Source organism: Lissotriton helveticus, chromosome 7 (assembly GCF_964261635.1).
Source record: "Lissotriton helveticus chromosome 7, aLisHel1.1, whole genome shotgun sequence".
Taxonomy (NCBI): Eukaryota; Metazoa; Chordata; class Amphibia; order Caudata; family Salamandridae; genus Lissotriton; species Lissotriton helveticus.
In genome coordinates this window covers 1,685,317,505-1,685,333,716 of record NC_136068.1, presented here as the reverse complement: position 1 = coordinate 1,685,333,716, position 16,212 = coordinate 1,685,317,505, and the positions used below count along the sequence as shown (strand labels likewise).

General features: G+C 51.9%; 1 protein-coding gene across 4 annotated transcripts in view; it reads left to right on the top strand.

Moving 5' to 3' along the window:
- The window catches only part of LOC144770660 (uncharacterized), a 281,327-nt gene that overhangs the window by 41,907 nt on the left and 223,208 nt on the right, over positions 1-16,212 (top strand). Inside the window, exon 1 of one of the 4 annotated variants that reach the window (XM_078655370.1) lies at positions 4,046-4,440. The exons of 2 other annotated variants lie outside the window; for them this stretch is intronic. In XM_078655370.1, the coding sequence (XP_078511496.1) occupies positions 4,229-4,440 (212 nt within the window). In that variant the 5' untranslated portion in view covers positions 4,046-4,228. Of the gene's footprint in view, positions 1-4,045; positions 4,441-16,212 lie in introns of those variants that run through there. One more of the 4 variants, XM_078655371.1, reaches the window with a different exon arrangement.

Sequence of the window (16,212 nt, the reverse complement as noted above, 5' to 3'; positions counted from 1 at the left end):
CAATTTGTAATGCACTAGAACATTCTTGACATTAACCATTTCGGTAAGAGTATGACACATGGGGCCATATGTATCAAGTAAAATTGCGATCGCAATTGCCGAAATTTGCAGAATTTCGGCGTTTGCAATCGCAATTTTGCTTAGTGGTATGTATGAGGCAAATCTGCATGCAAAATAAGGAATCGCAAAATTTGCAATTCCTTATTTTGCGATTGCATTTAAGGAATCGCAAATTTTGCAATTACTTAAATGCAATGTAAGGAGCACCAAAAAAGTGCCATTTGGCCTTAAGGAATCCCAAATTACCACCAACTTCAAGTTGGTGGTAATTTGTGATTTCTTTGAAAAATTCACTTTTTTGCATTTTTCAAAGTGCAATGTGAAGCACGTACATGCCCTTAGGGCATGTATGTGCACCATATGTGCACCCATGCTTATTTCAGGGGTGCTACAGGGTGTCCTTTTGACACCCTTGCACCATTGAAATTGCGTTCTCTATTTTCAATTCTCTAATTGTTAATCGCAAATTGAGAATGTCTTCCCATTCATTCCTACGGGCCTCTAGGCCCATAGGAATGAGAATGGGAAATGTATTGCAAATCCTACATACATAGCATTATGCGATTCTCAAATAGCGATTCCCAAAAAATCGCTATTTGAGAATCGCAAATGAGGATTTTTATACATATGGCCCATGATGCCTATATTTGGGTAATATTACTGGGGTAGAAAGAGCACTAGTCTGGTACTTCAACACAACATTTAGTTTGGACCCTTTGAAACAATGTTTATCAATAACCAACAGGTGCTCCTTGATAGTCAATATTGTTTTCTTTCTCTCTCGGGATAGCTTAAAGGATCCTGCCTGGATTAACAAGAGGAGTTTTTTTAATTTTTTTTATTAAATAAATGCTTGTTTGGCTTAGAGATCGCATCGCTTGTTGCTTTGTAAACCTCTTGTAACATATTCACACATGTATACATATGGGGTCCATTTGAGTATCTCATTACTGAAAGTTTTAGCTTTTGGCATCGCATCATTAGTAGCATCTCCAATAGCTCAAACCTTCAGTAATGCGAGACCTATTCCATTGCAAATGCTTGTCAATGGTTCGCATGAACCTCTAGCTGTATTTCAGTCTCGTTATGCATTCCACATTTACTTTTTGTCACATATTGACTATTCCAGTTTAAGCTTTCCATATTGTGCTCCGTGATTATTTTAGATGGCTGTGGGAAATTTGCTGCTTTGCCCAGAATCCGAGGGTGTTGAGCTGACGCCGAGATTGGGACCTGGCTGGTTCTCTCTTCCAAGGTCTCCAGTTCTGGCGGTCAGTAGGCCACATGCCTTCTTGCCCTTTACGTAGGGTAACCAACCGTCTGTAAATTTCACGGACAGTCCGTAATTTCGGCCGTCTGTCCGTTGTCCGTGAAGCATTCTTTAACGGACGCCATTTGTCCGTAATTTTAACCGGGCACAGCATCCACCCACCTCCCTTCTTGACTCCTGTGCTGTTCCAAAGCTAAGATACCCCGCAGCATTCGAGAGGCATAGCGGGATGGCAACCCTCACACCTCCAGCCCTTGATGAGCTGTTAAGAGGTGCTTGAAGGTAACTGAGAGGAGGGGGCTGCAGCTTCAGGGGCATCTATTCAGATGCAAACAGCCCTGAATGCGTCATGTCTCTGCAATTTAGAGGGGCCTCACACATCCTAGAACCGACCCTGATTACACTGAGGCAGCACGTAGTTCTCTTCACAGAGCTTACAGTGGTGGCTGGTGGAATTTGAAAGTGGTGTGTCTAAGAGCAAGGGCCAGATGTAGGTAATTCTATTTTACCGACTCATAAATACCGAATTTTACCGATTCGTTATTTATGAATCGGTAAAATAGAAGGAGGGAGATTTAGGTAAAATCGGTAATTGAATTACTGAATCTGTAAAAATCGGTATTTACCGAATCGGTAAATACCGATTCGGTAATGCCCATTGATTCCTATGGGTATTGAAGCCGCCCACCCCCAACCAGGAACTTCTGCTTTCTCGCCGTGCGAGAAGGCAGAAACAAATGGTAGTTATTATGGTAATAACTACCATTTGTTTCTGCCTTCTCGCACGGCGAGAAACCAGGGGGCGGCGCCCAAACGCCCCCATAGAGGAGCCACCACTGAGAGCTTAATTACTGTCACTAAATTGTAAACAAACGTCGGTTCTTCAAACATGCAGTCTATAATGTAATAAAATAAAGAAATGGCATAATCGCACCCACACTGATTAACAAAGTATGGAGGACAATGTTAAATCAGTTCGCGTGGAGTATCTCCTTTAAGTACTATACATCACAGTTGGGGATGGCAAAACTAACATTTTGGAAAGAGAGCCTGTCTTCTCGTTGTCTTGTCCAGGGGGGGGTGAGGAGCCCTACCCCACCCTGCAAGAGACCAAGATGATACTAGAATACTGCATGCCCACCCCTGTGCCCACCCTGGTGGATCCTGTTCCCCCTCCTGTGATGGCTCCTGCCCCCCCACCCCCGTGATGGCTCCAGTTCCCCCATGTGGTGGCTCCTGCCCCCCCCCCCCTGGGATGGCTCCTTCCCCCCATGTGGTGGCTCCTGCCCCCCCTCCTGTGATTGGTTCCTGCCCTCCCCAGTGATGGCTCATGTACCCCCTCCCCCAGGCCTGTGAAGGCTCCTGTCCCCCTCCTGTTGTGGATCCTGTCTCTGCCCTGGGTGACTTCTATCCCAGTCCTGGAATGGCTCCTGCAGCGAGGGTGAAGTTCGTGATGGGCCTCTTCTCAAAAAGGCTCAGCTCAAAATTAACATGAAAAGGTGGGTGAGTGAGTAAGTGTAGGGATGTGCGGATGGCTGGATGAATTCGTGAAAGGGTGAATGGATGAATGAACGATTGAATAGATGGATAATGAGAGAGGATGGATGAATTGATGAGTGAGTGGAAGGATGGAAGAGAGAAAAGGTAAATAGCTGGATGTATGGGTGGAAGGGCAGCTGGATGGGTGAAAGGGTGGATAGATGAGTGAAAGGATGGATGAGTGAAAAGGTGGATGGCTTGATGAATTGATAAGTGCAAGGGTGAATGGATGGACCGATGAGTGAAAGGGTGGATGTAAGGATGGATGAGTGAGTCAAAGAGAGGGTAGATGGACAAAAGGATGAATAGATGAGTGAATGAGCGAAAGGATAAATGGATGAGAGAAAGGATGAATAAGTGATAGGGTCAATGGATGGATTATGGTGTGACAAAAAGTAGTATTTTTTTAAGAAGATTTGAAAAAGTATTTTAGATGGATGGGTGGGTGGATGGATGGAAGGAAGGATTGCTAAGTGAAAGGGTCGATGGATAGAGAAAGGATGGATGGATGACTGAAAGGGTGGATGGGTGGAAGGATGAGTGACTGGGTGGATAGATGAGTAAGTGAAAGGATGGGTGAAAGGGTACATGGCTGGATGGATGAGTGAATGGATGGATGGGTAGAAGAGTGGATGGATGAGTGTACAGATGGATAGGGTGAAAGGGTGGATGGGTGGATAATGGATGGATGAGTGAAAGGATGAATGAAGGGATGGATGAGTGAAGCGATAGATGGAAGGAACCATGATGGATAGGTTTGCAAATGGTTGAATAGGTTTGGATATGGTTGGGCTTACTTAAATACTAATGCGCGACCTCTGATGTGTCTGTAAAACGTATCCAATTGTCCTGAATTTTGACCTCATGTCCTGAATTTGTGTCCTGAATTTTGACCCTTTGTCCTGAAATTTTACACTCACCGTCCTGAATTTGCACCAATGCCAGTTGGTCACCCTACCATTACGGCCTTGAAGTTTGGCGGAGCGCGTGGGAGAGAGGCCGTGCCTGCTCGTAGTGTCAGGCGCGGAGGGCCCTTGTTGAAACCTGGCACTGAGGCAAGCTGAACACTGCCACCTGAAGAGACCTGCGTGACAATTGCGCCCTCTACAGGCGTGCCCTCAGGACACTGTTCAGCATAAAGCCCGTGCCCTGAAGACGAGTCACGCCTCTTGATTTCTAGATCCGTCAGTCCCAGGAAGCGTTGCGGCTGGCGTGGTGCGCTGCGGTGTCAACTCTGCATTGCATCACAGGTCGCTCGCTTTGCTCCGTCTAAGTCGCTGAAAGTAAAGGGCTGAGGTTAGAGTGGACGCTTGTCCAGGAGATCTGAGGCTGTCCGTGCGGCTTTCTCTGCCTCTTACCATGCCTCTAGCCGTCTCACCCCGGCGCGGGGTGATTAGATGTGGCGGACTCCCGTGGGGCGGTGCCGGCGCTCGGCGGTCCCATCACCCAGCCTATCTCAAGGACGGAGCAGCCGCAGCTGTGTCAGAAGCTCGGCGTGGCCTCCCGAGCACTCCGCCACCTGCGCCCACGGCCGAGATACAGCGCAGCTCGCAAGAAGCGCCGCCAGGAAGGTCAGTGCCATTTTAAGGAATATTGACGTACTTTAAGGGCACCTATACAGAACAACTTTGTATTAGTTTAACCCATTTTCTGGTGATCCAACCCGGGATCCCAAACATTATTACATAATACATTAAAGTCTGACTTACAGAAAGAGGCAGATGAGAGAGTACAAGTTCACTTTCCCAGGAGCCCCTTCAAAGGGCAGGGGCTCTGCACAATTGCCAATTTTACCCATGCCTTTAAAACATCTCTGACTGCGGCTACCAGCCGGGGATAGGGTGGCACCCTGCCTCCAGGATTCGGAAAATAGAAGGTGAAGAAGCCTGGGAGGGCCAGTGACGACGGATGGAGTTGCCTCGCATCTCCCAGGTGTTGCGAGCTAGGTCTGTGGTGGCCCTTGTAGGGGGATGAGCTGCGTGTTCTCTCCACCGGTGGGGTCATGCCTATTTTTTTCTCTCTCTCTCTCTCTCTCTCTCTCTCCTTTCCCCCTCCCTCCCTCCCTCCTTTCCCCCTCCCTCCCTCCCTCCACCACAACGTGTTTTGAGGTTCGGGGAGGACTCTGCCAGTGGATAGTTAGATTGTTAGAGGGGGAGCAGTCACCCCCCCCAAAAAGTCGTGCCGGCCCCACCCTTATCCTCTCCTCTTGCTACGCCAGCGAAATGTGCGCTGATAAGTCCTCGCCGCCCCTACTGTCCTGTACAGGGTGCTGTCTCCTACACCTGTAACGCCCCACAGGGATGCTGGGAGGAGCAGTGCGGAAATTTGGGGATCCACATCTGGAAGACAGATTTTCCAAATCTGGCTTGGGGACGGGATAGAGTGGTCCTTAGTGGAGGAAGTGCGACTGGAAGCATTACGGGCCGATGAGCGAGCGGAGGAGGGCCAGACAGAGTGGGAGGGCATGATGACAGACAGAGCAGCAGGCGAGAGACCACAGGGGCTGGGTAGAGAGGTGCCTGGGTGAACGTGCAGGTGGAGGGCTCCGGTACAGAGGAACCCCAACAGAACGCACACTGAATGTTGGTGTCTTGCGGGGGGGGGGGGGGGGGGGGGAGGGGCGGGGGCATGGTATTGGGAGCGGGGCAGAGGAAGATGCGGCCTCATTAATACATGCATTGATCGCACTGTGTATGTTGGTGCTGTGAGTGAGTTGTCAGGTGCATGCGGACCATAAATTGTTGCTTTTTGTGTTATACGTCATAATCAACTAAATTCATTTGGGAAACCAGAACAATTGTTAAACACTGCGCAGTTCTGGCCGGCCGCCCGCCAGCCTGTAGCTCACTGTGAGTCATCGTTTCCAAGCTCCTACGGTGCCCGCGTTGTGCAATCGAACGGCACACGAGACATAATTACAGCCACCTCTGCCATTAAATAGGCTTTCTATGTACCGTAAAGTTTCGGTGGCGGTTTCAGAAAAATAAACAGCACTGCTGTCTTTCGTTCACGAACTTAGGGGCATATTATCAAGGGGGTTTATCTCCGCTTTTTTGGCTTTAAAAGCCAAGAAAGCGGAGATAAAATTATCTCCCTATTACCTAGCTGTCGCTAACACCAGTTAGCGACAGCTAGTAGGAGATAGCGACCATCTTGGGTCCCACTTTGCATGTCAGTGATATTTATCACTAATGACATGCAAAGTGGGCGTGCCAAGATGTTAGCGACTGGAAACAGTTGCTAACATCGCTATCTCCTATTACCAACTTTTGGAGATATTTGCGCTAAGCACGAATATCTCCAAAAGCTAACACCTGCCCTGAGCAGTTCTTAGCCATGTTATCCAATGGGAGGTGGATAACATGGCTAAGAGCATTAGCTCGGTAATGCATGAATATCGCTGACTTTTCAGCGATATTCATGCATTGCGGACGATTTTTATCGCATTTGCGCTAAACCTTGATAATAGCAAGGTTTATCTGCGATAATTTCTGACGATGCTTAGCGTTAAAAAATTCGTTGCTAAGCATCGTTAGCGATAAATATCGCTTAACATTGGTAATATGCCCCTTAGGAACTCTCTGAAAGGTTTTTTCCTGAGCGGCCGCTGCAGGGGTTCGAACCGCTACGGCCACACCCGGTGGCCGCACTAGTGAAAGATCTGCAGGGTCGGACTGGGGCGGAAGATGGGCCCGGTGCCAAACGAACAGTGGGCCCATTAGCGAACCAGATAAGTAAAATAGTGGCCCATATTTGCAAGGAAAATATAAAATTAAAGGCCAAGCTGTACAGGAGCTTTGTAAGTTATAGGAGACAGCATGCGTTTGGCTGGCTGCAGACAATGTTTGTGGTAACGTCAGGGAAAGTACAAGCATTTGCAATGAAGTAGGTCTCACATTTGCGTGTGTTTAAACTATTATAAATGTTTTAACATTGTAAATGACAATGGCTTTTATTTATGTCTTTTAAAAGCAACACATATATAAAAGGCATTGTTATTTTTAAAGCCAGTAGCTTGAACTCTCGCAAATGTGAGAGCACTTTCTGTAGACGCTGCTCGCATATTCAGGTTACAGTGAGCAGCGTCAAAAGAAAGGGGCGGGCCAATATTAAAGACTGTAATCTCCGGACCCAGGGCTTTAAGTGGGCCGGGTCTCACCAGGTCTGAGCACCGGCAGTTTTTTAAAGGAGGCGTCGAAACGGGTCTCTATCGGGCTCTGTTTTGTGCTGTGGCACAGGAGGTCCGTTTTTTCGAGCATTATAGGGGAAGGAAAATCCTTTAAAGAGAGTTATTTTCTCTCTGGAGTGCCCTTCTCTTTTTGAAACCCACGAGCAGCAACATTGTCGTGGTATCACCGGGGCTTTATGTGGAAGAATTTTCAATTTTAATACAAGCCATAGTTGCTGCTCATTTACCTTATGCAACTAACAGCCATTGACAAAGCCAATAGTCCTGACTTGTTGTATGATGTTACTTGTTTTATCATATATCTGGAGGCAATGACATAAATAGCAAAATACAAGTCGGGTCCACACTATTCTTAGCACACACTTTTAGCTTACCTGCTTTTAAGCCACGACCTTAATTACATTGACCACGCCCCCTTGAGAGACCCCCCCAGTTTTTTCATCCCACTTAAAGGCCTGTCCGGACCGCAAGCTGGTGGCGTATTCGTACTTATTAGGCATTGTCCATAGGGTCACGTTCGGCTATCAAACGCAGCGGGCCCCGCCCCTTGCCACACATCTTTCTGTCTCATTGAGGACAGAGAATTGGATTCCCCTTAATATACGGGCAGAATTTTCATCAGTGTACCCGACCAGGGCACACTGTAAGTACTTTAATTCACTCTAGTTCACCCTCACCACTGCGCCTTCCCAGATGTCCCATACACTATCCCAGTCCTGAAGAGACCCGTTATCCACCCCCGGGTTGAAACGCCGTCGACGCCCCCAGGGAATGAACCAGTCCAGCCAGTGTCTATGAATTATAATAGCCACTGTGTGAATTATTATTGTATTGTTGTTGGTCATTTGTCCCTTTTCTTGTACATATTCCTCACGAAACCTTGTAAATATTTTGTCTATGTCACTATTCTTATGTTTTAGGTTCACAAATATCCACTTGGGATACAACCGCACCTTGTAATTATGACTATGTATACAATGTTATCAAATGACTATTACTTTGATTGAAAAAATACAACTTTATTACTTTTGCAACAAACTCAGATGTGTAGAGATTTGTCTCTCTATTAGATATCCCTCAGTCATTCCTCAAATAGGTTTCATTGCTATTATGCTTAATATTATTATATCAATCAATCAATCATAGTATTTGTATAGCGCACTACTCACCCGGAGGGGTCTCAAGGCGCTTGGGGGAAGGGGTCCGCTACTGCTCGAACAGCCAGGTCTTGAGTTGTCTCCTGAAGGCGAGGTGGTCCTGGGTCAGCCGAAGGTGGGTAGGGAGGGAGTTCCATGTCTTGGCCGCCAGGTAGGAGAAGGATCTGCCTCCGGCGGTGGCTCTTCGGATGCGTGGTACGGCGGCGAGGGCGAGGCTGGTAGACCGTAGCTGGCGGGTGGGCGTGTAGAAGGTCAGGCGGTCGTTGAGGTACTTGGGGCCCAGGTCGTGGAGAGACTTGTGTGCGTGGGTGAGGAGACTGAACGTGATCCTCTTGTTGACGGGGAGCCAGTGCAGGTCCCTCAGGTGGCCGGAGATGTGGCTGCGTCGGGGGATGTCCAGGATGAGTCGGGCGGAGGCGTTCTGGATGCGTTGGAGTCTTTTCTGTAGCTTGGCTGTGGTTCCGGCGTAGAGGGTGTTTCCGTAGTCCAGTCGGCTGGTGAGGAGGGCCTGGGTGACCGTCTTCCTGGTTTCGGTCGGGATCCATCGGAAGATCTTGTGAAGCATGCGAAGGGTGTGAAAGCAGGATGAGGAGACGGCGTTGACTTGTCTGGTCATCGAGAGGGAGGAATCCCGGATGAAGCCCAGGTTGCGTGCGTGGTCTGTTGGCTTGGGAGCGGTGCCCAGGGCTGGGGGCCACCAGGAGTCATCTCAGGCGGAGGGTGATGGTCCCAGGATGAGGACTTCCGTCTTGTCTGAGTTCAGTTTCAGGCGGCTGTTCTTCATCCACTCGGTGACGTCTTTCATCCCTTCGTGTAGGCTGGTTCTGGCGGTGTCGGGGTCTCTGGTGAGGGAGAGGATCAGTTGGGTGTCGTCGGCGTAGGAGATGATGTTGAGGTTGTGTTGGCGTGCGATGGCAGCAAGAGGTCTCATATAGACGTTGAAGAGAGTGGGGCTGAGTGAAGATCCTTGCGGGACGCCGCAGATGACTTTGGTGGCTTCGGATCGGAACGGGGGAGGCGGACTCTCTTTGTTCTTCCGGCGAGGAACGAGATGATCTACTCCAGTGCCTTATCTTGGATGCCGGTGTTCCTGAGACGTTGGACTAGGGTGCGGTGGCAGACAGTGTCAAATGCTGCAGAGAGGTCCAGGAGTATGAGTGCCGCTGTTTCCCCGTTGTCGAGCAGGGCTCGGATGTCGTCGGTGGCTGTGATGAGGGCGGTCTCGGTGCTGTGGTTGGCTCTGAAACCGGACTGCGAGGGGTTGAGGGATCCGTTTGTCTCGAGGAAGGCGGCAAGCTGTCTGTTGACGATCTTCTCAATGACTTTGACAGGAAAAGGGAGGAGCGAGATGGGGCGGAAGTTCTTGAGGTCGGTGGGGTCCGCTGTTGGTTTCTTCAGTAGGGCGCTGAGCTCGGCATGCTTACAGCTCTCTGGGAAGGTGGCGGTGTTGAAGGAGGTGTTGATGATGTCCCGGAGTTGGGGTGCGATGGTGGAGTCGGCCTTGTTGAAGACGTGGTGGGGGCAGGGGTCGGTTGGGGATCTGGAGTCGTCCGGGCTGTGTTTTCGGTGGTCACCGTGGTCCAGGTGCGAAGGGTGGCGGTGGGGTGCATTGGTTCGACGGTTGGGTGTGTGGATGGTGTGCCGAAACTGTTGTGGATGTTGGCAATCTTGCGGTGGAAGAACGAGGCGAGGGAGTCGCAGAGGTCTTGAGAGGGAGTGATGTCGTTGTTGCCGGTGCTGGGGTTGGAGAACTCCTTGACGATGCTGAAGAGTTCCTTGCTGTCGTGGGCGTTGTTGTCCAGCCGCTACTTCAGTGATTTCTTCTTGGTGGTGCGGATGAGCTGGTGGTGCTTGCGGGTGGCGTGTTTGAGGGCGGTCATGTTGTCAGTGGTCTGGTCGAGGCGCCAGGCTTTCTTGAGGGTGCGGCAGGTCATCTTGGAGTCCTTGAGTTCATCGGTGAACCAGGGGACCTTCTTGCTTCTGGGTCTGCTGGGAGGGTTCTTTAGTGGTGCGAGGTCGTCGGCGCAGGTGGTCAGGCACTGCGTGAAGTTGCGGGCTGCTTCGTTGGGGTCCGTTGTGCTGGCAGGTGGGTTCTGGCTGAGGGAGGTGGTGAGCTGGTCGGCGGTGATCTTGCTCCAGCTCCTGTGAGGAACCTGTTGCGGGTGCTGGTGGGTTGTGGTTTTTCTGAAGCTGAAGTGGACGCAGCTGTGGTCGGTCCAGTGGAGTCCGGTGGAGTGGCTGAAGGTGATGTGCTTGCTGGATGAGAAGACAGGATCAAGTGTGTGGCCGGCATAGTGGGTGGGGGTGTTGACCAGTTGCTTGAGCCTGAGGTTGGCAAGGTTGTCCAGCAGGGTGACGGTGTTGCGATCCTTGTTGTTCTCCAGGTGGAAGTTGAGGTCCCCTAGGAGGATGTAGTCTGTGGAGGGGTGGGCGTGTGGGCTGATGAAGTCCGTGATGTCTACGCTGAATTGGGTGCGTGGTCCCGGGGGTCTGTAGATGAGGGTGCCTCTGAGGGTCGTCTTTGGGTCGGTGTGAATCTGGAAGTGGAGGTGCTCGGCGGCGGCGAAGGTGTCGTCGGCGTCGGTCGTGATGCGGATGGTGTTCTTGTGGACGATGGCGATGCCTCCTCCGGTCTGGTTGACGCGGTCCCTCCTGATGATCTTGTATCCATCCGGGATGGCGATGGCGATGTCGGGGGCTGAGGAGGCGTTCATCCATGTCTCAGTGAGGAAGGCGATGTCTGGTGAAGTTGTGTCGAGGAGGTTCCAGAGTTCCACGGCAGGTCTGTGGACGGAGCGGGTGTTGAGCAGGATGCACTTGAGGTGGGTCTTGGTGGTGCTTGGCTTGGCAAGTGCGGTGCAGGGTCGGAGTCAGGTGAACTTGCAGTTTGTGCAGGTGAAGGGTCCGTGAATGCGTTTTGGGGCGGCCCGGCAGCAGGTGGGGTTCCGGCCGGCATTGAGTGTGATGAGGGCCGCGGCGTCGTAGGTCTGTCGGGTCGTCTTGCATCGACGGGGACCAGGAGTCCTGGCACTGGGCGCGGTCCAGGCGCGGACGGGCGCAGACGGGCTTGCCTTTGGCGCGCCTTTGGCGCACAATCGGCACGCACGCGGCGCGTAACCGCTGCGCATACGTGCGGTCGCCATTTATGGCTAAGTGGGAGGGAGGAGCAGCTGGGAGGCGGGAGCGGGGAGGATACAAAGCAAAGGGGGCGTGGCCGCGTGAACGGCGGCGGGAAGCGGGGAGCGGGGTGGGCAAGGCACAGGGGGACGACAATAGAATATATAATAAGTCAATATAAACGCACACAGGCACAGGGGGACAACAGTAGAGAAAATACACAAGGCAATGACAAATAAACAGCAGAACCACAATGTATTACGAACACACGACGGAGGGGCAGGGAGCAACGAGGCAGGCAGCTAGGGTGGAAAAAACAGCAAAATGAGGCACACTGAGGCTGCGAGCAGCAGCGAGGGGCGCTTACACAGCTGGTCGCCGTGCGGCGCGGGGGTGTCCTGAGAACAGGTCACACTCACCTGCGCCGCGCGGTTGCCATTTATGGACAAGTGGGAGGGAGGAGCAGCTGGGAGGCGGGAGCGGGGAGGACACAAAGGGGGGCGTGGCCGCGTGAACGGCGGCGGGAAGCGGGGAGCGGGGTGGGCAAGGCACAGGGGGACAACAATAGAATATATACTAAGTCAATATAAACGCACACAGGCACAGGGGGACAACAGTAGAGAAAATACACAAGGCAATGACAAATAAACAGCAGAACCACAATGTATTACGAACACACGACGGAGGGGCAGGGAGCAATGAGGCAGGCAGCTAGGGCGGAAAAAACAGCACAACGAGGCACACTGAGGCTGCGAGCAGCAGCGAGGGGCGCTTACACAGCTGGTGGCCGTGCGCGCGGGGGTGCCCTGAGAACAGGTCACACTCAACTGCGCCGCCCGGTCGCCATTTATGGACAAGTGGGAGGGAGGAGCAGCTGGGAGGTGGGAGCGGGGGGGGAACCAAAGCAAAGGGGGCGTGGCCGCGTGAACGGCGGCGGGGAGCGGGGTGGGCAAGGCACAGGGGGACGACAATAGAATATATACTAAGTCAATATAAACGCACACAGGCACAGGGGGACAACAGTAAAGAAAATACACAAGGCAATGACAAATAAACAGCAGAACCACAATGTATTACGAACACACGACGGAGGGGCAGGGAGCAACGAGGCAGGCAGCTAGGGCGGAAAAAACAGCAGAACGAGGCACACTGAGGCTGCGAGCAGCAGCGAGGGGCGCTTACACAGCTGGTGGCCGTGCGGCGCGGGGGTGTCCTGAGAACAGGTCACACTCACCTGCGCCGCGCGGTCGCCATTTATGGACAAGTGGGAGGGAGGAGCAGCTGGGAGGCGGGAGCGGGGAGGACACAAAGGGGGGCGTGGCCGCGTGAACGGCGGCGGGAAGCGGGGAGTGGGGTAGGCAAGGCACAGGGGGACAACAATAGAATATATACTAAGTCAATATAAACGCACACAGGCACAGGGGGACAACAGTAGAGAAAATACACAAGGCAATGACAAATAAACAGCAGAACCACAATGTATTACGAACACACGACGGAGGGGTAGGGAGCAACGAGGCAGGCAGCTAAGGCGGAAAAAACAGCACAACGAGGCACACTGAGGCTGCGAGCAGCAGCGAGGGGCGCTTACACAGCTGGTGGCCGTGCGGCGCGGGGGTGCCCTGAGAACAGGTCACACTCACCTGCGCCACCCGGTCGCCATTTATGGCTAAGTGGGAGGGAGGAGCAGCTGGGAGGCGGGAGCGGGGAGGACACAAAGCAAAGGGGGTGTGGCCGCGTGAACGGCGGCGGGAAGAGGGGAGCGGGGTGGGCAAGGCACAGGGGGACGACAATAGAATATATAATAAGTCAATATAAACGCACACAGGCACAGGGGGACAACAGTAGAGAAAATACACAAGGCAATGACAAATAAACAGCAGAACCACAATGTATTACGAACACACGACGGAGGGGCAGGGAGCAACGAGGCAGGCAGCTAGGGCAGAAAAAACAGCACAATGAGGCACACTGAGGCTGCGAGCAGCAGCGAGGGGCGCTTACACAGCTGGTGGCCGTGCGGCGCGGGGGTGTCCTGAGAACAGGTCACACTCACCTGCGCCGCGCGGTCGCCATTTATGGACAAGTGGGAGGGAGGAGCAGCTGGGAGGCGGGAGCAGGGAGGACACAAAGGGGGGCGTGGCCGCGTGAACGGCGGCGGGAAGCGGGGAGCGGGGTGGGCAAGGCACAGGGGGACAACAATAGAATATATACTAAGTCAATATAAACGCACACAGGCCCAGGGGGACAACAGTAGAGAAAATACACAAGGCAATGACAAATAAACAGCAGAACCACAATGTATTACGAACACACGACGGAGGGGCAGGGAGCAATGAGGCAGGCAGCTAGGGCGGAAAAAACAGCACAACGAGGCACACTGAGGCTGCGAGCAGCAGCGAGGGGCGAGGGGCGCTTACACAGCTGGTGGCCGTGTGCGCGGGGGTGCCCTGAGAACAGGTCACACTCACCTGCGCCGCCCGGTCGCCATTTATGGACAAGTGGGAGGGAGGAGCAGCTGGGAGGTGGGAGCGGGGGGAACCAAAGCAAAGGGGGCGTGGCCGCGTGAACGGCGGCGGGAAGCGGGGAGCGGGGTGGGCAAGGCACAGGGGGACGACAATAGAATATATACTAAGTCAATATAAACGCACACAGGCACAGGGGGAAAACAGTAAAGAAAATACACAAGGCAATGACAAATAAACAGCAGAACCATAATGTATTACGAACACATGACGGAGGGGCAGGGAGCAACGAGGCAGGCAGCTAGGGCGGAAAAAACAGCAGAACGAGGCACACTGAGGCTGCGAGCAGCAGCGAGGGGCGCTTACACAGCTGGTGGCCGTGCGGCGCGGGGGTGTCCTGAGAACAGGTCACACTCACCTGCGCCGCGCGGTCGCCATTTATGGACAAGTGGGAGGGAGGAGCAGCTGGGAGGCGGGAGCGGGGAGGACACAAAGGGGGGCGTGGCCGCGTGAACGGCGGCGGGAAGCGGGGAGCGGGGTAGGCAAGGCACAGGGGGACAACAATAGAATATATACTAAGTCAATATAAACGCACACAGGCACAGGGGGACAACAGTAGAGAAAATACACAAGGCAATGACAAATAAACAGCAGAACCACAATGTATTACGAACACACGACGGAGGGGTAGGGAGCAACGAGGCAGGCAGCTAGGGCGGAAAAAACAGCACAACGAGGCACACTGAGGCTGCGAGCAGCAGCGAGGGGCGCTTACACAGCTGGTGGCCGTGCGGCGCGGGGGTGCCCTGAGAACAGGTCACACTCACCTGCGCCACCCGGTCGCCATTTATGGACAAGTGGGAGGGAGGAGCAGCTGGGAGGCGGGAGCGGGGAGGACACAAAGCAAAGGGGGCGTGGCCGCGTGAACGGCGGCGGGAAGCGGGGAGCGGGGTGGGCAAGGCACAGGGGGACGACAATAGAATATATACTAAGTCAATATAAACGCACACAGGCACAGGGGGACAACAGTAGAGAAAATACACAAGGCAATGACAAATAAACTGATAAACAACAAACTTAGGGGTCTAATTTAGAAATCCAATAGTGATTCTATAATCTTGTGCCCATGTCAATTGTACATGGGAACAAACACAGTAGATCTAACAAACCATATCACAAAATGTGAAGCACCAGTAAGCGTAAGTCACCCCTAGTTAAGGATTCCCATCAAAAGTCTTGTATGAATCAATATTCTCATTTGGTAATCCTTATCGGGTATTGTGTCTCTTGATCATTGAGACCAGCATACCCTGATAGCCAGTTCGGGGTAGCGACCCACAATCACTCGGTACTACCACATGGTGTTGATACGATGGGAAAGTGCAGTGCAAAAACGAATAAGTGGTGATTAAAAAAGGATAGGGAACTTAACAGAAACCAGTTTTAATAGACGTTAGCCCCTTCCCCTTTAAAAACAAGAACAGTATAACATCGTCATCGCAGTCCACACAAATAGCTGCGAAGAGACCAACATGTTTCAGCCACAACGGGATGGTTCCCCAGGCTTTCGTCAGGGTCTCTGTTCTATATATATGCTACTGCTTGTAAGTGAATAAAGTGTGAAAAAACTATACAAAAAAAGACACAGGTGAAAAACCAGTAAAGGATATAATATTCCTTCATCTGTATAAACTCCTCTCTTCGGCACCTGGTGACTTAATAGTGTCCAGGGTGTCCGGGGAGTGGACCTCACCTCTTCCTGGAGCGGGGTCTCACATATCCTGAGCCAGCCCCTTCCTCCGCATGAATTTACCATTGGCGGACATCACTGTTCCCTCGACAACCCAGTCCTGATGACGATCCCGACTGACGGGGATCGAAACGCCGTCGACCACACAGCTTAACTTTATGGCGCCCTACTTGTTTTGTACTCCTGGAAATTGACTTATTCTTGTTTTAAGTGATTACAACTTGATCCCTGGAGCCATTACTCTGTATATTTCACTTACTGTCACTACGCGCCGACCACGCTGTTTCACCCCAGCACTTGCACTACCTCCACTATTCACTGTATATATTCATGTATATATCACCTTCACCAAGTGCCACCGGGTTGTCACCCCATTTGATGTATACAGTGCTGTTTAACTGTATAACTTTGCAACAGACCCGCCTTGCTCTTAAAGTGGTGAATAATACCCGCTTTTTTCAAAAATTGCAGTGACTCCTTAATTCCTTCTTTTGTAATGCATATTGCATACACCTGTTGAAATTGTCTTCCAATTGATACCTGTTGGGAATTGTTCTTATTTACATGCTACACCGTAGGGCACGAAGGTATTTAACAAGATTTACATAAGGAATCCATGTGTTGACAAGACAGTGTGAGAGCTGGGCGGAGAAACAGCTCAGTGA